Source organism: Sorex fumeus, unplaced genomic scaffold (genome assembly GCF_029834395.1).
Source record: "Sorex fumeus unplaced genomic scaffold, SorFum_2.1 ptg000122l, whole genome shotgun sequence".
NCBI classification, from domain to species: domain Eukaryota; kingdom Metazoa; phylum Chordata; class Mammalia; order Eulipotyphla; family Soricidae; genus Sorex; species Sorex fumeus.
In genome coordinates, this window is record NW_026606179.1 from 9,060,705 (window position 1) to 9,082,397 (window position 21,693).

Sequence of the window (21,693 nt, forward strand, 5' to 3'; positions counted from 1 at the left end):
GGTCACACCCGGCGATACACAGGGGTTATTCCTGGCTCTTCACTCAGGAATCACTCCTGGCAGTGCTCAGGGGACCATATGGGATGCTGGGAATCGAACCCGGGTCGGCCGCGTGCTAGGCAAATGCCCTATTCACTGTGCTATCCCTCCAGCCCCATGCAGGAAGAATTTTAATGCCCACTTTCCTCCTGTGTCTGGAAGTGGAGAATATGTTCTTGAGGAAGTAAATACCTCGAAAGCATCGAGGTTCTGAAGAAACAGACTAGTAGATCAGCCTGGTGGCATTCCCTAATAGCCTGCATAATAAGAACAAAATCTGGTGGAGTCTGGTGAAGAATGCAGGTATATTAGCTATTTGTTTCAGGACCGGGTATTTAGGATTTTTTATGATCATGTATTTATAAGTGAATTCACCTTGCAGAGGCTGGTGAATATTTCATTCTTTTTCTCTGATGTACCTTTTCCATGAAGAATGACTGAGACTCAGAGATTCTTGCAAAAAATTAAAGTTTTATAGTTTGAGGCTGAAACAGGAACTCACCCAGACTTTGCCAAGTGAACACATACTCCTAGCTGGCTTCATGATACTTCATTATCCGTTTTTCCTGAAACCCGCTCCTCCCTGCCATCTCCTCCAGAGACCAAGTATCATTAAAGGTCTCATTAGTGTCTGAGCTGGTCTCACCACTATATAAGGATATTAAGCCTGTATTAAGCCACTAATTTGGCTCTGTGAAGTGACTCTGAGACTCTGCTACCAACAAGCTGGGGGAGTGTTCTCCGCTCGCACCAGAAAAGTTTTCTTTCTTTTTCTTTTTCTTTTTTCTTTTTTCTTTTTGCTTTTTGGGTCACACCCAGCGATGCACAGGGGTTACTCCTGGCTCATGCACTCAGGAATTATTCCTGACAGTGCTTGGGGGGTCATATGGGATGCTGGGAATCAAACCCGGGTAGGCTGCGTGCAAGGAAAATGCCTTACTCCGCTGTGCTATCACTCCAACCCCAGGAAAGTTTACTTGGAGAGCTCCAGGCTGTTGGCAGCGAGCCAGGCAGCTGGGTGGTGTCAAGGACAGGGGGTTCCTAGCTCCGCCTCATAAATGGCCAGTGGAGGAGATATGCTTGCATTTTTAATTCACAAGTCATTTTATTTCTATTATTTTTCTCTCACTCTGTGACTCACACCCATAAAAGCCCCTTTAAAGTTCAAACTCCCAAGACTACATGAACAGCACCCACATCAAGTCACAGGGCAAGCTGGACCCAGAGACGCCCGACCATGGTGAAACCATTTGTCTTGCATGTCGCCAACCCTGGTTTGGTTCCCGGCACCACACTGGCTCCCCCAAGCTCCCCCAAGAGAAATCCACAGAGCCAGGAAATGATTCCTGAACACAAGCAGAGCAACTCCAAACCCAAACCGTCCTGAGATAAAACACCTTCTGCTCTCTACCATGTAAACAATGGGCGAGTTGTCCATTGTCCATCCCTTCGTAGCCTTGTCCGGGCTCTGTTCCTGCAGCCCTGGCCCAGGCACATGGGCCAAGTGTGGCCCACGTGGGGACTCAGCCCATCTGGGTGGTCCGGGGAGTACAGAGAGCAGGACGGGCTCTGCCTCGAGCCCTTGCTGGACCTGGGGGGCTCCCGTGTGGTTCCGAGACCCAGGAGCTTGGTCCTCCCCAGACCACCGGACTGCCCTCACGGCCACCTTCAGCTGCCTGTGCATCGTCCTCCTCTTCCTCGCCATCATCCTCATCTACAGACGCACACGGCCCGGTGGGTTCAGAACAGGCGACTGAGGGGGGTAGCGGGGGACACTCCGGGACCAGGAGGCCGGGGATCGAACCAGCACCTCCAGTGAGCTGCAGTACCGCTTCCTGGGCCCAGAGCCACCCTGGTGGGGCTCTGACTGGCTGTGGAGCTGAGCTGCCACCCCCTCTGTGCTTGTTGCAGACCCGGCCCAGGAAGAGGCCACCAGCAGGTGGGGCCTCCTGCAGCCCGCCCCTCCCCCTCCCTCTTCCTTCCCCTCCACTCCACTAACATTCCCTCCCCTCCCTTTCCTCTCACCTCCTCTCCTCTCCTGCTCTCCTCTCCCTTGTTCTCTTCTCCCCTCTTCTCTCCCCTCCCTTCTCCTATCTTCCTCTCCCCTCCCCTCCCCTTCTCTCTCACCCCCTGCCCTCCTTCCCCGTCCCCTCCTCTTCCCTCCCCTGCCCTTCCCTCTGAGTCTTCTTGCCAACTGTAACAAGCTTCTCTCTCAGAACCAGCCATTCTGAGTCTTCTGCCCAGGAGTCTATAGGTGAGTGAGGGGTGAAGGGCTCTGTGGGGAGACAGAGGCCGAGACCATAAGGGTCTTGGTCCCTCTCATCCTGCAGCTCCTGCCCCTGGACTCCCTGCCCCGTGATTCCCACTCGAGGACTACAGGAAGCCGACGGATGTGTTTTCCTTTGGATTTTGGTTCATACCTGGAGTTTCTTGGGCTGCTCAGACTGTGCGGGAGTCACTTCTGGGATGGATGCCGAGATAAACACTTGCTTGCCCCACATGGTTACCTCCTGGCCTGGTTCTGTGCTTTCTGACGGCGCCAGGAACTCACACTAGGGAGAATGGTGGTTTCTGGGAGCTGGGGACAGAGGGAGCCCTGGGGAGAGGTGACTGAAGCATGAACGTGTAACCAGCAGAGGCAGATAGTGAAGTCCTGGTCAACAGTGACAGGGAACAGGGACCAACCCAGACACTGCACAGGTTGCCCAGGCTGCCAGGAGTGACTCTGAACACAGCTGGGTGTGGCCCAGCCAACCCACCCCAACACCACAGCACCACCGCCACCAACACCAACAACCTTGCCAACACCACCAACTCCAACAACCCTGCCGCCACCACCACCAAAACCACCAACATTGCCAGTACCGCCAACATCACCATCACCACCACCACCACCACCACCACCACCACCATTAACAAAGCCAAAACCGCCTGTCGCTGTTTATCGACTTCAGAGCTGCCAGGCTGCTCCAACCACACAGAAAGGAGCACTGTGAACCACCAGGTGGAGGCTTTAACTAATGCCCTGGGGCTGGGACTGTCCCATGCTTCCTCAGGGCTGAGTATCTCCAGGCATCATTGCACAGAGCTAGCAGGACGGCCCATGGTGCACGGTTCCGAGAAGCAGGCCCTGCCCAGCAGTTCTCCCGAGAGTGACCACACCCAGCATACCCCAACAGCCTCCTCAGGAGGCTTTGAGCCCCCTGCAGCCCCTGGGTCCATGCTGGGCAGTGCTGAGGGTCTAGGGCGGCAGCGACCTGGAAGGCGGGGCGGGATTTTGAGGCCAGGTCAGAGGAGGCAGAGGTGTCTCTGATCTCTGCTCAACTCGGACCAGGGAACTAGGTTCCTCTCCCCCGCTGGGCAGCACAGTCGCCTGCAGAGCTGGGGACTAAGGGAAGGCTGGACCAGAGCAGAGCACAGGTTTCCACGCTCTCTGAGGTGGCTCCTCTCCTCACCAGACTGAAAGGGTAGCAGTGGCAGTTCCACCCCCACAATGTGGTTCTCTGAGCACCTCCAGCAGAGCTGGAGTAGCCCCCAAGTACCACCAGAGTCAGCCCCAAACCACTCTCCCCCAAACGGGGACATTTAGGCACAGGAAGAACAATGGACATGAAGTGGGGAGGAGTGGGTTTCCCCAAACCCAGAAACTCCTGTGAACCCCAAAACCCAGCAAGCTTCACCCATAGGGGTGGGAAGGGCATGCATCTTAATGCTGCTCTCCTGTGTTCGAGTGCCTGATTCTGCTTCCTCACCACAAGGGGCTGTGACTTCTCTCCTCACTGCACCCCACTTCCACCCCTCACCACACACACACACAGGCATACACATGCACGACACACAGCCTACTCACCTCAGAGACACATACATGAGAACACAATCCACACCACCCATGTCATACCACACCCCTCACACATGCGCCACACACACAAACACACAGCACACATGGACATCCCACACACCTCACACGAACCCACCACACACACACACACCACACCCATCACACACACGTCACACACACATACACGTATACACAGCATACACGGACATCCCACATACCTCACACGAACCCACCACACACACATACCACACCCATCACACATACACATCACACATACACATGTGCACAGCACACAAGGACATCCCACACACCTCACACAAACCATATCCATCACACACACACACACACACACACACTCACAAAGGAAGTGATAATTGACCACTGATCATGGTTTCCGGCAACCATATTCCTTATTCCCATAAGTTTAATTTTCCTGTGCCATTGGCAACCCCAATGCAGTTTTCGTGAATTTCAAGTTTATAGCGGTCATGAAAGTTTCCAGTCACTAGTTCTTATTCTTTTAAAGTAAGTAAAGTAAAGTAAAGGCCCTCCCGTTGATCGTCGATTTGCTCGAGCAGGCCCAGTAACGTCTCCATTGGAGACTTTGTTGTTACTGTGTCTGGCATATCGAATACTCTCGGTAGCTTGCCGGGCTCTCCGAGAGGGGCGGAGGAATCGAACTCGGGTCGGCCATGTTGGCCGCGTGTAAGGCGAACGCCCTACCCGCTGTGCTATCGCTCCAGCCCAGAATAACTAAAAAATATTTGGGGGTGGGCAGTGGCAGTGCTCAGGTCTGACTTCTGGCTTTGTATTCAGGGAACCATATGGGTTTCTGGGAATAGAACCCAAACTGGCCATGTGCAAGAAACGTGTTCTGCACGCTGTCGTGTGGCCCTTGTTCTCCTGTGGGTGAAATACCTGCACCTGGATCTGGATGTTCAGTGTGGTAGCAGTGCTCAGCTGCGGGCTGTAGGTGTCTTTTCTTTTTTAAATTTTTGGCATTTTGGGGTCACACCTGGTGATGCTCAGAGGTTACTCCTGGCTCTGCACTCAAGAATTACTCCCGATGGTGCTCAGCTAAACAGCTATTCCTGGAGATGACCCTGGCACTTTCCTGAAGTTGCTGTCACGGTTTGTCCTGTTCTCACGGGGCCTCTGTTGACCTTCGTTCCACATACCAAAGGGCCACGTCTTGGGACCCTATGGGATGCCAGGGATCAAACCTGGGTCGGCTGAGTGCAAGGCAAACGCCCACCCTGCTGTACTACAGCTCCACTACAGCTTCTCCTCATCCCTTGAGGGCTGCCGTCCTTCTCGCCACCAGGTGGCGCCCGCAGAAAAGGGATACGCTGCGCCTGCTCCCCTTTCAGGGGTGTGTGTGTGTGTGTGTGTGTGTGTGTGTGTGTGTGTGTGTGTGTGTGTGTGTGTCCCTCCTCCTCTCCTCTCTGTCTCTCTGGTGTGTGTGTGTGTGTGTGTGTGTGTGTGTGTGTGTGTCCCTCCTTCTCTCCTCTCTGTCTCTCTGTTCCTCTCCCGATCTCTGCTCCTCCCCACCAGACTCTCTGGAGAACCTTTAGAGCTCTGAGCCACAATATATTTTTGGAGAGGGTGGTTGGGCCACAATCGGCAGGGGTTAGGGATTACTCCTGATTCTTTGCTCAGGGATCATGCTTGGCAGTGCTCTGGGGCCTATGGGATGCCAGGGATGGAACCCAGGTCAGCTGCCCGTGTACCAGGCAGACATTTGCCCACTGTCCTACGGCTCTGGTCCCCAGATCCCTGTACTCATCTTCCCACAGTATTGAAGCTTCTAGGATTCTTCCCTGGGCGTGACCCTTCCCCACCCCATATCTGTCCTCCTTGACCTGGAGGGAGGTATCCCGTCGTGGTCACACTCAGGGGTCACAGGCAGGGAGGGGACTCTGGTCATCTGTGCAGGCTGGAGACTGTGGCATCCTGCAGAGCCACACGGGTGGGGAGGGGGTTCCACAGAGGCGCCTTTCTGCTTTGTTGCCTTTGCTGAAGACGGGGCTGGGGCTATAAGGCAGCGGCAAGTACCCGCCCTTCACTGGATCTGACCCAGGGTTGACCCCGGTACCACAGACAGTCTCCCCAAGCCCATCGGGAGGTCCCTGAGGACAGGGCCCAGAGTCAGCCCTGCACTCCTCTGGGTGTGACCCACCAGACCAAAGCAAAGCAGAGTCGCAGTGCTCAGGGCCAACAGTGCGACAGGCGACAGGCGTGAGGTGGGGACAGCCGCGGGTGGCGGAACAGGCGCTGCCCTGGGCGCCTGGCGTGCCTCGCAGCCACTTTCTGATAAAAACAGCTATTCCTGGAGATGACCCTGGCACTTTCCTGAAGTTGCTGTCACAGTTTGTCCTGTTCTCACGGGGCCTCTGTTGACCTTCGTTCCACATACCAAAAGGCCACGTCTTGGGAAAAGCCTGACTGTCCTTAGGGGGCAACCAACCCTGTAAGAAAACAGCAGATGCAGAATCGCTGCAGGAAGGCAGCGAGGAAAGGCTGAGGAGAGGAGGGTGGGGCTGAGGGAGGCCCAAGTTCAGCCTGAGCAAAGACCCTGGGGAAGGAGAGAGCAGGCAGAGAGATGGGACAGGTGTGAGGACACCTTCCTGGCACATGGCTGACCTGGTCCCACCTCACCCTGCATAGGGCTCCAAGCATGGTCAGGAGTGAGCCCTGAGCACAGAGTCGGGAGTAATCCCTGAGCACTACCAAGTGGGGCCTCAAAAGAGAAGGAAAAGAGAGCATTTGCCTAACTGGAAGATAAGTGTAGAACCCCTGCCCTTGGGGCTGGGAAGGAGAGGGATGAAGCCCCCCAGGGGATGCCCAGACCACCCAGTCCAAGACTCCCATTTCCCTCCCCTGAGAAAGGCCGGGATGCCGGAAGAAGGCCAAGTCCCTAAACTCAGTGAGCAGTGCTCACCCACCACCAACCCCTAAACTCGGTGAGTAGTGCTCACCCACCACTGTGGTAGAGGTGACAGAGGGCAGCAGTTTTTCTGGGGTCTGCTCAGGCTTCTGCCATGTCTGGAGCACCGCCCCCCCCCCCATTCTCCTCTCCTTCCCTGGAGGACTCCCTTCCCAGGATGCGGCTCTGATGCCTAAATGCAACCCACCCCCTGGGCAGTGTGGAGGCCCCTACACCCTGCTGCCACCCCACAGACGGCTCCCTTCCCCTGGCCCCTCCTCTCCACACACACACTGCCTGGTCAAACACACAGGAGCCTCTTGCAGGGCTGCTTCCTCTTTCTAGAAGCTTCAGCACTGATAAAGTTCTGATAACAAACATCCTGTCCCGGAGGCTTCCTCAGGGGCTTTGCCTCTGTGGGGTGTCACCCCCACCCTACAATCCACCAGCCCATGGAGACACAGGGGGGGGGGGTGAGGGAGGTGACTACAGCAGCGTCTGAAGGGGGCAGGGGGCTGTGTAAGGTGAGAGATCCAGTCCCGTCTTCACGGGCCTGACTCGCTCCAGGTAGATGGGCCTGGGGGAGCAGAACCCCCAGATGGTTCCAGTGGGGGCCGGAGAATTGGAGAAGTGAGCAGTGGCCAGGGCCCTGTTGCAAGGTTTGGCACAAGAGTGTCCAGCCCCAAGAGGAGGGGCACGTTGTGGGTATGTGAGTGTGTGTGTATGTGTGTATGTGTGAATGTATGTGTGTGAGTGTGAGTACGAGAAAGTGTGTATCTGTGTATGTGTGAGTATCTGAGTGTGAAAGTCTGTGTGTGTGTGTGTGTGTATGTGAGTGTATGTGTGTGACAGTGAATGTCTGGGTGTGTGTGTATGTAAATGTGTATGGGGCAGAGGGACATTGGCTCAGTGTGACAGAGGACAGAGAGAACATGGGAAGGCAGCATCCGAACTCACAGCTAACTGGGGTCCTCTAAGCCCCACCAGGAGTACTCCCTGAGCACTGAACTAGGAAACAGCTCTGAACACCACCAATTGTGACTCTCCCCCCAAAACCCAAACAGACAAAAATCAAAGATTTAAAGCTGGATACAAAATGGGCGGAGCGATAGCACAGCGGTAGGACGTTCGCCTTACAAGTGGCCAACATGGCCGACCTGAGTTCGATTTCTCCGCCCCTCTCGGAGAGCCCGGCAAGCTACCGAGAGTATTCGATATGCCAGACACAGTAACAACAAGGTCTCCAATGGAGACGTTACTGGGCCCGCTCGAGCAAATCGATGATCAACGGGAGGGCCTTTACCTTTACCTTTACCTTACAAAATGGCTGCAGAGGGGCCCGAGTGATGGCACAGCGGCTGGGGTGCTGACCTTACACGTGGCTGACCCGGGTTTGATCCCCAGCACTGCCAGGAGTGAGCCCTGGGCATTGGGTGCCCCACCCCTGCGCCCCCAAGCAGGGCTGGAGAGATAGTATAGGCCTGACACTCGCCTGCGCAGGCAGGCAGCGGAGCCTGGGCCCTGGCAAAGCAAAGGGGCCCGGCAATCTCCCTAGACTTCAGAAATGCTCAGAGCTGCAGGCCTGCGCCCGACGGAAGCGTAGCAGAAGGCGCGTGACACTGGGTAGGGGAGAGGAGGGGGTGCCGCTGGGCTGGCCCACATGGGGTGAGAGCAAGTTGCTACCCTGAGTCCGAACTTCTCTGGGGCTTCGCTGGAGCTGGGCATCTCCGTGTCCAGGAGAAAGTGCTCACACTCACAGCCCCGTTTCTCCACACTCCTCCACGTGGTGCCTGGCATCAGGCCCATGGTGTCCTGAGGTCCAGGCCTGAGCAGCCACACGGAGCTGGGCCAGGGTGAGGAGCCAGCCCCAGCTCCGGGAGTTTTGTGAGGATTAGCACGGCATTTGCAGCTCTCAACAGGTGGGGGCCATCTTGGGGATCTGGGGATGGACACAGGGAGAACGCCTGGGGCTCAGAGGGTCCCTTGGAAACCTGAGGGGGAGGCCATGCGCTCGGACAGCCCATGTTTCTCGAGGAGTGAAGAGCAGACGCACAGCCCAGCCCCACCCCAGCCAGAACCCATGAGGGGCATCCGGCCAGGGTGTGGGTCCAGCAGATGCAGACGCAGTGACGCCACGAGCCCTCCGTGGATGGCCCTTGACCCTGGAACAGTGCACGGTGACCTGCTCTAGCCCTGGCCAGAATCCACGTGTGGCGCCTGTTGACGTCATGCTGTGCGTGAGTCAGCCTGTTTGTGTCTGACATGAACGAGATGCAACTGTCCATGCCGGGGGCTGGAGCAACAGCAAATGAGTTAAGGCCCTGCCTTGCAGGCAACTGACCTGCGCTTGATCCCCAGCAGCCCAGAGGGTCTCCTGAGCCCTACCAGGAGTGATTCCTGAGCACAGAACCAGGAGTGACCCTGAGCACTGCCAGCTGTGACCCAAAAACCAACCAGACAAAAATTCTAAGTCCCTTGGAGTTTCCTGGCGCCAGAAGCTGAGTCTTGCTCATCACTTTCCCATCAGCACCTGTGGGGGACTGGCTGCTGGCAGCCCTGCCCTGCACCTCAGTTTCCCTCTGGGGCTTCCCAAGTGTGTGCAGGAGTAACTCAGACTCTTTTCTTTTTTCTTTTTTCGCTTTTTGGGTCACTCCTGGCTCTGCACTCAGGAGTTACTCCTGGCGGTGTTCAGAGGACCATATGGGATGCTGGGAATCGAACCCCGGTCGGCCGCATGCAAGGCAAACGCCCTACCCGCTGTGCTATCTCTCCAGCCCCATAACTCAGACTCTTTACTGACTGCTTCCAAAGCAGAAACAAGGAATAGATCCCAGCAGCCTGAGGGGCTCCGAGAGCTGGCTTCGAGAGCTGACGCTGCAGAAGGCAGGTGCACAGGCTGGGTTTTAGAAACATTTGAAAGAGGCTTTTATTTGGGATCACAAGAAACCACAATAAGAAGCGAGTGAGCACACATGTGCCCTCAGGCAGGGAGTCAGCCCAGGGCCACAGCCACCACAACCCCGGGACCTTCAGGAGCCCACTCTCCTGCCAGGGGCCAGCGCTGGCCACTCAGAGCCATCGCCCAGCCAACCACTGTCTTCGCGTCTCCCCGGCAGTGTCTGGGGCCTTGCCTGGGACAGTGAGAGGCCACTGCTCGGGCGCTCTGAAGGGGTCCGTCCCCTCTGTCACAGCACACGGGCGATCAGTGCGGATCCCAGTCCGTGAGTCCCAGGAAGTCAGGTGCGTGGGCTTTGAGGGAATCCTTCCCAATGCCTCAAACTGCATGGGCCTGGGTGTGGAGAGAACTGAGTAGCTCTGAGGAAGTAACCTAACCTCTCTGAGCCTCGATGTTTCTGCTGGCTAAATGAGCCTGCTCACAGCATCAAGGTGACACTTATCTGATTCTTTTACCAGTGCCTGGCTACAGGAATGTGCATGCAGGGGTGGGAGAGGTGTGCGTGCAGGGGTAAGGGAGGTGTGCGTGCAGGGGTCGGGGAGATGTGTGTGCAGGGGTAAGGGAGGTGTGCGTGCAGGGGTCGGGGAGATGTGTGTGCAGGGGTGAGGGGGGAACGTATGTGTGCAAGGTGAGGAAGGGAGGTGTGTGTGCAGGGGGGAGGTGAGTGTGCAGGGTGAGGGAGGGGTGCGTGCAGGGGTGAGGGGATTGGTACATGCAGGGGTGAGGAGAGGGTGCGTGCAGGGATGCAATGTTTTTAAGAGGCTTCGTGCCTCCCTACTTGAGAAGCTCGGTTGTGAGCTTGGTTGTTCTGTCCTTCTCCTCTCCTCAGAACAGAATGTTCTGTCCTCTCAGAGCTCCGGTTTCCCTCCAGCTCTCCCACTTCCGGTGCTTCTGGAATTCCCTCCCCGGCCTGTGGCTCTGTGCAGTCTTTTCACAGTCCCCCCGGGGCATCTCCAGCCTCTCCCAGGCCCGGGGGCTCGGACATCGCTCTGCTTTCAGGTGGGCATCTGGATCCCACTGTCAGTGACAGCCACACCCTCTGGGTGGGCGGCTCAAACCCGGGAAATAAATTGCGTCCAGTTGGGTGCCCTCCGCATGTGGACAGTGCCTCGTCCTGCCTTTGGCTGCTCAAGCCTGTCTGTCCGCGTCCACAGAGACCCCAGTGCCCCGGCTCAGCAGCCAATGCCCTCTGCAGTCCCCGAGGGGCTGAGCTCCAGGGTCCCGCCTCGGCTTGGGGCTGATGAGCCACAGGTGGGGCCACAGATGCTGCAGCCCCCCAGAAATGAGCTCTGAGCTAGAGTGGCCAAACCTGTCACCACAGCAACTCGGGCCCTCCTGCCTCGTGGTCCCTTCCAGTGCCCCAGATGAGGGAGAGGGTGCAGCTGCCTGGACCCTGAGACCTCCCTGCTCACCGCTGCCACCAGCGGGCCTGGAAACCCAATCTGCAAACACCCAAACCCAAAACTGCCCAGCCAGGGACAGGCAGCCCGCAGGGGCTGCAGGCGGACAGAGCATCTCAAGGGCCCCGATTCCCACGGGTGCTGGCCTAGGTGGCCCCATGCCCCCGGCCGGGGCAGAGCGAGTTCCAGGGTCGAGGCAGGCTGAGCAGCAGGAAGCAGCCGCCCCCCAGCAGCAGCAGCAGCCCCCCCGCGGCCGCACAGCCGAGGGACCACGAGTACTCGAGGGTCAGCACGGGTGCCAGGGGGGGCTCCGGGTCCACTCGGCGCAGAAGTGCATGCACTGACTGCCGGAACACCTCCAAAGTGACCAGGAGCAGCAGCCCTGTAGGGACAAATGAGACAGGGCGGGTGACCGAGCAGCCTGCAGGGACAGGACCCAAGATTGGCCTGAGCATCTCCCCTGCTGCCCCTCATTATGAACCAGAGGGGAGGCCAGATAGCACAGCGGGAGGGTGTCTGCCTTGCACGCGGCAGATCCAGGTTCGATCCCGGCATCCCATATGGTCCTCTGAGCACCACCAGGAGTGATTCCTGAGCACCCCCGGGTTTGGCTCCAAAACTAAAAAAAAAAAAAAAACAGAAGCAGTGGAAAGGCAGGCAAGAGGGGCAGGAGCTGCCCACTTGCACATGGCAGCGTCACCACCCAGATGGTCCCTGCCACCTTGCAGGTTCTCCGAGCGGCTGGTGGACCTCAGAAAAAAAAAAAAAGCTTCCAGGGGGCAAGGAAGGGAAGGAACTGGAAGTAAGAGGCAGAGACATGGGAGGGGAGAAGTGGGCAGTTAGTGAGGACAGAGTTCAGGCCAGGGGTGAGGACGGAGGGAGCCGCCAGTGGAGCAGCAGGTTAAGAAACTGAGGGCCACACCCAGGGGCCAAGAGTGGGGCAGAGGGTAAGAGGGCTTGGGGGTGCATCTCCTCACGTTGAGAGAAAAGCTGGGAGATAGGACAGTGGGTGGAGCACTGCCTGCACCTGTGGGCCTAGGCTTGATCCCAGCACTTCATATGGCCCAATGGGAATAATTCCCAAGCACAGAGCCAGGAGTCAGCTCTGAGCACTGCTGGGTGGGGACCGAGCCCTAAAGCCAGAAGGAAAGTGAGAGAAAGAAAGAAAAGGAGGGGCTGGAGTGATAGCACAGTGGGTAGGGCATTTGCCTTGCATGCAGCCAACATGACCGACACAGGTTCGATTCCCAGCACCCCATATGGTCCCCTGAGCACCTCCAGGAGCAATTCCTGAGTGCATGAGCCAGGAGTAACCCCTGAGCATTGCCAGGTGTGACCCAAAAAAAAAAGCAAAAAAAAAAAAAGAAAGAAAGAAAAGGAAAGGAAGGAAGAAAGAAAGAAAGGCAGGAAGAAAGTAAAAGAGAAAGAGAAAAAGGAAGAGAGAAAGCAAGAAAGAAAGAAAGGCAAGTAAAAGAAAAGCGAAAAGCAGAGGCCGGGAGAGGTGGGGCCGAGCCTCAGCCATGCACACGTGAGACCTGAGTCTGATCCCGCTGTGCCTGGAACCGAGCACCCTCCCAAGAGCATCTGCATTTGGGATCCCTGGTGACACAGCAAGTGTGACACACAATCAACAGTGGGGGCCGTAGGCTGGTTTGGGGGGCTCCCAAGATTGCTCAGGAGGCCGGGTGGGTCCCACCAGTGACTCAGAAGACTACGTACCAGGCCTCTGAGGCCACCCCCAGGAGTTACTCCCTGCAGGCTTGGGGGACCCTCTGTGGAGCGGGGGATTAAAACCAGGTTTACTGTATGCGAGGCAGTACTTTATCCCCTTCCTAATTCTGGGGCCGGGGTGGGGACGCACTCATAAGAGCTAAAGCCAACTCCAAAAGCAGAAACCAAAAAGCGCAGAGTCAGGTAGCAAGCTCTGCAGTGACTGAGTCTACAGGGCACCTGGCTAGTGAGGGGTTGGGAGTGAGGGGCAGAAGTCATGCCCCGGAAGTGATGTGGCAGAGCACTTGGTATGTGTGATGCCCCGGGTTCAGTCCCCAGCATCATAAAAGGAAAAAGAAGAAAAAGAAGGAATCAGATAGAGACTGTTGACCCAGTGGCTTGCTCACCACCTGAAGGGTCAGCCAAGAGATGGAGCTGGACTCGCCCAATCCTGAGTTTGCAGGAGGCAAAGACAAAGAGTTCCTAAATGAGGCTGTCGGTGGGGTGGTGGGCACAGAGAGGTTCAGGCCCAGTGCGGCCCAACCGTACCCCTAGAAATCCTAGAGCCCCAAAGGCTCAGTCAGAAGTGGGATTCTTTCTCTTTGTTTTATTTTAGTCTTTGGGCCACACCCAAAGCTGGGGGCTGCTCTGGGCTGAGTGCTCGGGGCAGGGTGCTCCTGGCAGCCAAGGGATGAGGCCTGCTTCTCCGGGCCTGCACTCAGTCTGTTGAGTGAACCCTCTCCAACCGACCCGGGCTCTGAAATTCTTGAAATAGTTGTGATGTGATTTGGAAGCCGCCCAGTCTTTAAATATCTCTGAGAAGTCTTGAAACTCTGCCCGAAAACAAAGTACATTTACGGGCCATTGCTGGCCTGGCTGCAACTTTCAAAATACATACATGACAAGATAATTTCAACAGTGATGCACCCCGTGACAAGAGGATGGTGGTGGCATCTGAGAATATTGGTACAGGGACTCTGGTGGTGTCTTTGAGAAAAGTCACTGGAGGGTGGAGAGCGGTCAGCCTTGCAGCAAGCCAAAAGAAAGAGGGATGGCCTATCCCAGCAGGAGGAATGGCTGGTACAAAGGCCCTGGGGCAGGAAGGAGGAGTGTGTGAAGAAAATAAAGGGGCTCAGTGTGAGCAGAACACAGAGGGTGGGAGGGGAGCACAGGAAGTGGGGAGAGATTCACAGAGGGTGGGGGAGCACATAAACTGTGGGGAGACACGCAGGAAGTGGGGAGGAGCACCGAAAGCGGAGCAAGGAAGTAGGGAGGCAATAGCAGTGCAGAGGGGGCAGCACTCAGATTGGGTGGGACCACTTGAGGGTGACCCCACATGATGGATCCTAGTGGCTACTCCTGGAGCGTGTGGCTGTGTGGATAGACAGGTGGGTAGACAGATGGGTGGAAGTGTGGGTGGACGGACAAATGGATGGAAAGTTAGAAAAATGAAACCTTGAATGAATGAGTTCCTGAACATGAGGCCATTTAGGCCCAGGGATAGAAAAAGATTTGCCCAAGGTCAGGCAGTTGTGAAGAGGTTGATGTCAGCCCAGGCCTTCCCATCCCCTGAGCAGTTCCTGCCCCTCTTCCTCTCCAGCACCCTTCCTACCCCATCTTCTTTCAGGACTTCGACCTCACCAAACTTTCTAGCTGCTGACCTATGATTTTTTTTTTTTTTTATATATTTGGTCACACCAGCAGTGCTGAGGGCTTACTTCTGGCTCTGTGCTCAGGGGTCACGCCTGGTGATGCTCAGGGACCACATGGAAATCGAACCCAGGTTGGCCACATGCAAGGCAAGTACCCTCCTTGCGCTGGACCCACTCTGGCCCTGACCCGTGCTTTAATAGTGGAAGCGTTGGCTCCTCAGCTCTCCAACCTGTGACTTGGGAGTTTGAACCAGGGTTGCAGCCCCAGAAGCCACATGCAAGTCTGCTCTCCTGTACTATCTCCCAGCCCCGTCTGCTTCACTGTATCTCTCTAGCCCTGAGAACAGCGCTCAAAACATAGTAAATGCGTACAGACCTGCACATGAAGCCTGTATAAGCAATGGCCTTCCCATTTCCCCTTGAAAACCTTTGCTCCAATGAGGACTTTACTTCGAAAGATATCGCTTTTTTTGTTTGTATCTTTTGTTTTTGGCCACACCCGACTGTGTTCAGGCTTACTTATAACTCCATGCTCAGGGATCACTCCCGGAGGGGTTTGGGGGACCATATGGGATATAGGGATTGAACCTGGGTTGGCTGTGAGAAGGGCAAGCACCTTACCTACTGTACTATCTCTACAGCCCCAGTACCACTGTTTTTTGTTTGTTTTTTTTTTACCCTCAACTTCTGGAGACCCTACAATTGCAAATCAACAACAGGGTTTGGAATTCTCTCATATTTGAGACTTCTTTTTCAGGAGGGAGCTTTTTGGAGTTACTCCTGGCTCGACACTCAAGAATTACTTCGGGTTGGGCTGGAGTGATAGCACAGCGGGTAGGGCATTTGCCTTGCACACGGCCGACCCAGGTTCAATTCCCAGCATCCCATATGGTCCCCTGAGCACCGCCAGGAGTAATTCCTAATTCCTGAGTGCAGAGCCAGGAGTAACCCCTGTGTATCGCACTGTGTGACCCAAAAAGCAAAAAAAAAAAAAAAAGAATTACTTCGGGTGGTGCTTGTGGGACCATATGGGAGTCAGGGATTGAATCCAGGTTGGCCACATACAAAGCAAATGCCCTACGTGCTATCCTATCGCTCTGGCCCATACTTGAGACTTCCATGTTCTTTGAGATTCCTCCAGTATCTCTCAGTATACAAAGGAACACTTTATCTCCCATCATGCAACAGTGCTTGGAGACCCCCCACTTCCCAGCATGCAACAGTGCTTGGAGTCCCATTTCCCAGTTGCAACAGAGCTTGGACACCCATTTCCCATCATGCAATAGTGCTTGAAAATCTTACTTCCAATCATGCAAAATTTAAAACATTTAAAATGTTTATAGACATTCAAATATCCAGGTAACAAGTCAGCACTAGGTCTTGGAATCCTCCTTTTTTTTTTTTTAGGTTTTTGGTTCACAACTGGTGATGCTCAGGGGTTGCTCCTGGATCCATTCTCAGAAATCACTCCTGTTCTCCTGTTGGGCTCAGGGTACCATATGGGATGGAACCCAGACACATCAAGGCAAGTGCCCTACCCACTGTATTATCACTCTGGCCCTTCATTCTCCTATCTTTGCACCCACTCTAGCCCTGGGCATCCCCCAACCCTACAATGCTCAGATCCTCCCAGCAAGAGCTAAATTCAGTCTCTGGCTCTCAAACCTCACCTGAGATGCCGAAGCAGATGGCTCCCACGCGGAGCAGGAACTCTGCGCCCTGCGTGAGCACCATGATGATACAGAGGCACCCCAGGGCCGTGCTGAGCAGACCAAGCACTGCTATCACTGCAGCTGCCAGATTCACCTCTGCAAGCATAAGAAAGGGAAGAATGGGTGAAGAACTTGAGATGCAGGGACTGTGAGAACACCTCTCTGTGGACCCGGAACCAGAGAGGAAGACTCACAACTAGAAAAAGTCTTGCAGCTGGCACATGACCCAGTCCAGGGTTTTCCTGAGGCCTCAAGAAGGAACTAAACTAGTCAGAGTCAGCATTGGTCAGGAGGTGATAACTGCCAACCGCTGCTTCCAGGTCAAGGAAATGCTTCTGGGTCAAGAAAACCGAGGCAGTGGGCAGAGAAGGTGGAAGGCTGCAAAGGAGTGGTGTGAGTCAGAATCCACTCGAGTGCATTCTACCTTCCTTCCTATATAGACGATCCTGATCAACTCACTGGGCCTCTCTGATCTCAGCGTCCCCCTGCAGAGAACCAGGACAGCAGCCCCAGGCAGATGGAGCTCTGATGGGCTCCAGGAGACTGTGTGAGCCGTGACCAGCACAGTCTTGCACACACTGGGTAGAGCATGTGCCAGCTGAAAGAGAAGTTCCACTTCTGGTCACACCAGCCTCCCCAAAGCCACCTGAGGCTGGTAGCAGCCCTGCTGGTCTGAGCAGAGAGACCACTTCTGCCTTACCTACAAATGCCCCCGATGCAAGCCCTGGTTTGAAATTGGGATGGTGTGAGTTCGATTCCTGCCTCTGCCACATGCAGAGGAGAAGATGAATCATCCTTGGATCCCCATTTTCTCAGCAGAAAGGTGGAAATGAACCGTCTACCCCATGAGTAAAGTACACAGGGTCCTGGAGACGCGCAGACAGCATGCCTGTGGCCAGGGCTGAGCTGAGACAGGAACATTGGGGTCCTGGAGAACCCTACTCTGCCACTGCAGGGAGGGGCTCCTGACCTCCCATCCAGGACCTGGAGTAGAGCTAAGCCCATCTGGGCAAAGCCTTGGAGGCACAATGCCACCAAGAACTTGGGCTGGCAAGCTTGGGTTCCCTTCCACCCATCGCCAAGTTCTTACCTCTCTTTGTGGTTCTCTGGAAGATGTGCGCATTCTCCCCCGTGGTGAAGAACTTAAAGTAGGTGCAGTTTGCATCTGGGGGTGGGGGGGGCAGAGAGAGAAAGGAGTAGGGATGACTTAGCCAGCCCAGGGGTGGGGGTGGGGGTGGAGAAGCTGGGAAGTGGATGCTGAGCAGTGCACACACACACACTCGCACGTTTGGTGTGGGTGTAATGCTCATGCTCTGACAGCGAGAAGGGTGCTGAGAGGCTGCAGAAGTCAGAGCAGTGACCTGGTCCTCCATCCCAGAGCTCCGAGGGCCAGATCTGCAGCCTCAGAACAGTCTGGTAAGCTCTTGGGGTTCTCATTGTTCCTCTAGCAAATGAAGTCAGTGACTCCTTCCTGGCTCTGTCTATACAGGTTTGTCGAGGGTCAAGCAAGATCAGGATGAATAATTATGCACCAACAAAAAAGACACTGAGACACAGCATGGAGGGTTAACAGACTCGAGGAGAGTCCTTGGGACTGTCTCTGGAATATACAAAGGACCCCCACAGGCCGGCAAGAAAAGCAGCAGCTTAAACTGATTGAAAATAGGGCAAAGGCCAGGAGGTGTCCATTCCGAGCACAGTTCACTCGGGTGAGCACAATCGAGGGAGCTCTCTCCACCCCAGGGATCAGAGAAAGCTCCCCCCACCAAGCAACAGGGACGTGCACTCTCGGTCCATTAGCTCGGAGATATGAAAAGGAGGATAAGAGGCAGCAAGGCGTGTGAACTGCCACTCGCTGCTCTGGAGGCACCTGACATTCTCCAGGAGAGGAAGCAGAGCCCACAGTTCTGCTTTTGTGTCTGTGTCTGGACAAAACCCAGTTGTAGGCAGACACACTGCAGAATTGTTTGTGGTGACAGGGGACAGCTGCCAGCTGTGTGTGTGACTCAGAGGAGAGCAGGCCAGGGGAACAGTTCCAGGAGAATCTGCGGCCCAGGGGACCTTGAGTTAGAGCACAGAAAGCACTGGGACAGATTCAAGAAATGCGGATGCAAGTAAAGCAAGGGCAGGGGCGAGAGGGAGGGATAGTACAGTGGGTAGGGCGTTTGCCTTACACTCGGCCAACCTGGGCTTCATCCCCAGCATCCCATATGATCCCCCAGCACCGCCAAGAGTAATTCCTAAGTGCAGAGCCTGTAGGAACCCTTGAGCATTGCCGGGTGTGACCAAAAAAGACAAAAAGAAAAACAAGGGTACATGGCCCGAGCAATAGTAGAGTGGGGAGGGGGCCGGAGCGATAGCACAGGAGGTAGGGCGTTTGCCTTGCACGCAGCCAACCCTGGTTCGATCCCCGGCATCCCATATGGTCCCCCAAGCCAGGAGTAATTCCTGAGTGCAAAGCCAGGAGTAACCCCTGAGCATTGCTGGGTGTGACTCAAAAAGAAAAAAAAAGGAAGAATGGGGAGAGTGTTTACTTGCACATGGCAGACCGGACAGATCTCAAGCACCCCATATGGCCTTTAGGACTTCCTCCAGCAGTGATTCCCGAGTCCAGAGCCAGGAGTCAGCCCTGAGCACCATTCAGATGTAGCTCAAAAGCCAAACCAAACCCAAAAAAAGTGGGGAAGGAAGAAATTGAGACCACGAGAACATTGCGAATGTGTGAGCATGTGTGTTTGTGTACACGTGTGTGCATATGTATCTATGTATTTGTGAACATGTACATATATGAGTGCACCTGTATGTGCATATGTGTGTGCATGTGTGAATGTGTACATGTGTACAAACCTGTGTGTGTGTGTGTGTGCATTTGTGTGTGTGGTACCAGGGATGAACTCAGGTCTCACAGAGATGAATCAAATCATGTACTGAAACCCCCTCCACAATTCATGATTGTTTCAAATGAGGCCAGTGCAGTATAATACTCTCCAAGTTACAACCTACGCTGTGCACAGATACACTGTGGACAGAAAAGGACAACACAGAAAACTGAGAGAAAATGCAGGGAGAATCTGGCCCAGGCTGAAGGCTGAGTCCACCCCTTCCAGGCACACGGCCTGCAGACAGGGACCTAGAAGAGAGGCTTTCTATTCCATCTGGGACTCAGGGGTGGGTTTGGGTCACACCCCGTGGTGCCCAGGGCTGAGTCGTGACTGCTCTCAGGGATCACTCCTGGTGGGACTTGGGAGACTGCAGTGCCAGGGCTGGAGTCCTGCCAATGGGCAAGACAGGCACTTAGAAGACTCTAAGCACTCAGGCCCTGAGAGGAGGCAATTTCTAAGTTGCCCTTTAAAGCCAGAACTTTTTCAGAATTTTCCAAGTCCAACTTTCTCCCTGATTCTAGATGGGGAAACGGAGCTAGGATGAGGCAGGCAAGGAAAAAGAGGGAAAGAACCAGGGAAGCAGGAAGGAACTTTGGATGGAAGGAGGAGGCATGGAGGGTCGGGAAATAAGCCTGTGTCTGATGGCCTGGGGGGAGATGAACTATCGGGGTCGGGGGGTGCACGATAAACTCTGAGTTGTGCTGACTGCCTAGCGTCCATCTGGACCACCAGGTACGGACTCTGGACTCTCTGGAAACTGAGCAGGCTAAGGGCCGGCCTGCTCACAGCCACCCTATGATGTCCTGGGATTTTGGTGGTAGGGTGGGGGTTGGGGGGTTCAGTGGTGGTGTCTCTGAGACAGAGTGTGTGTATGTATGGGGGGGTTATCAGTGGCAGTGTCTCTGAGACAGGATGTTGTGCACTGTGTCTCGGAAAGGCTTGGATTGTGGGTGCAAACGCTGTGCCAGAGGAGCAAGCAGGTCCGTCGGGAATGAGGCCCAGTCTGTGAGCAGGGCAGGAGAAGGCCTCCTGCCCCTCAGCTGAACCCATTTGAATCCCAGCAGCAGGGCTCTCCCCAGGATCACTCCTGAGCAGAGAGCCATGAGGATCCTCTCAGCACTGCCCACCCCAGACCCCGCAAAAAGAAAAAAAAAGAGCAGCTCAGTGGTGCCTGGGTGCACCCAAAAACTTTGAAGGGAGCCAGACCCAGCAAGAGTGTCTGATATTTCTGTTCTGGGCACCCCTCCCACTGAAAGCGGGAAACCTCACCACTGAACAAGCCTCTGGAGAGACCATGCAACCACAGGGGAACATCAGGCTCCCAGGAGCTCCTTGGATCATACTCAGGGACTTCCAGGTCTAAGTCTCTTATCTGGGCCAGGGAGGGTTGAGGGCTACCCTAGTGGGCCTGGGAGGCGGGAGTTCGGCTTCAGGGGTGCAGTGAGTTTTGGGGAGGTTTCTCCTGGAAATCAGGAGAGATGGTGTAAGAACCCCTAACTGGGGTTCCAGTGAGAGCATCTGCCTGCCCCTAATGGTATAGGCTGTCCTGGAGTTGGCATGCTGGGGAGAGGGTGATGTGGGGGGGCCCTCTGGATGGGGGGGGAGGAATGTGAGGGCTTGGGGTGTTTGTGACAGAAGAGGGAGGGGCATGTGAGCATACAAAGTGAGGAGCCAGGAAAGGAAGGACACTCCCCAAGGCGTGAGTCAGTCCCCTGCTCTGTGGGTGTAGAGGGTCAGTCCCCTGCCCTGAGGGTGGGTGTTGTGGGGTCAGTTTCTCCTGAGAAGGTGGAGTGCTCCTTAGAGGGCTGGTGACTCCCCTGACACGGCTCTGGCTGCAGTACAGGCTGACCACGGGCTGTGGTTTGGTTAGGCTGACTTGGGGGTTCAGGCCAGTGTAGGGGTACATATTAGTTCAGGGAATAGCTGGTCTGGGACGCAGCCTGGTAGAGGATCAGGATGAGGGGCTAGTTGAGGGGCCCATCTGGGGCAGAGACTCCCACCCCTAGGCCGTGTGTATTGGGGTACCCAGGTAAGTGCGTTCTGGGCTCTGTTCCCCCACTCACCCCATCCCTTCTCACCTCCGTGCAGGCGCGCGGGGCCGCAGGGGGGCCCGTGCGAGGGGCGTGGGCGCCGGACACAGGCCTTCCACAGACCCAGGTGCGCCGTGGAGCACGTGTCGTCGCCGTCGGGGCTCAGCTCCACCCAGAACTCGGTGCCCACGGCCAGCACAGCCAGTGCGACGCCCACGGCCGTGGCCAGCAGCGTCCACCGGGCCTTGCGCTCGCGCTCCGGGCTCAGCCCCGAGCGGGCTTCCCGTGCGCGCCGCCGGCTGGCCGCGCCCCGCCGCCTCTCCTCCTCTTGCAGGAAAAAGTTGTTCCACATCATCCTGGTCTGGCCGGCCGCGCCCGCCGCGGCTCCGAGCAGGACCCGGGGTGTTCGGAGCACCCACCCCGCAGCTGCAGAGGAAGCGCTGACCGCTAGGGTGGTCCCCGGAACGGGCCTCCGCGAGGATCTCGGAGGTTGGGGGACCCGCAGAGGGGGGCCGAGGTCCTCTAGGTGTGGCGGGGGGGACGGGAGG

General features: G+C 55.8%; 1 protein-coding gene across 1 annotated transcript; it reads right to left on the reverse strand.

Annotated features, from left to right (window-relative positions):
* Positions 1 to 10,944: 10,944 nt before the first annotated feature.
* Positions 10,945 to 21,693, reverse strand: CACNG6 (calcium voltage-gated channel auxiliary subunit gamma 6). Its single transcript, XM_056135805.1, has 4 exons — positions 21,194 to 21,693; positions 17,324 to 17,398; positions 16,192 to 16,329; positions 10,945 to 11,541 (listed from the first exon to the last, which is right to left on the reverse strand). Exons 1-4 carry the CDS (start codon positions 21,498 to 21,500, stop codon positions 11,306 to 11,308), a joined length of 756 nt encoding a protein of 251 aa, XP_055991780.1. The 5' UTR covers positions 21,501 to 21,693; the 3' UTR covers positions 10,945 to 11,305.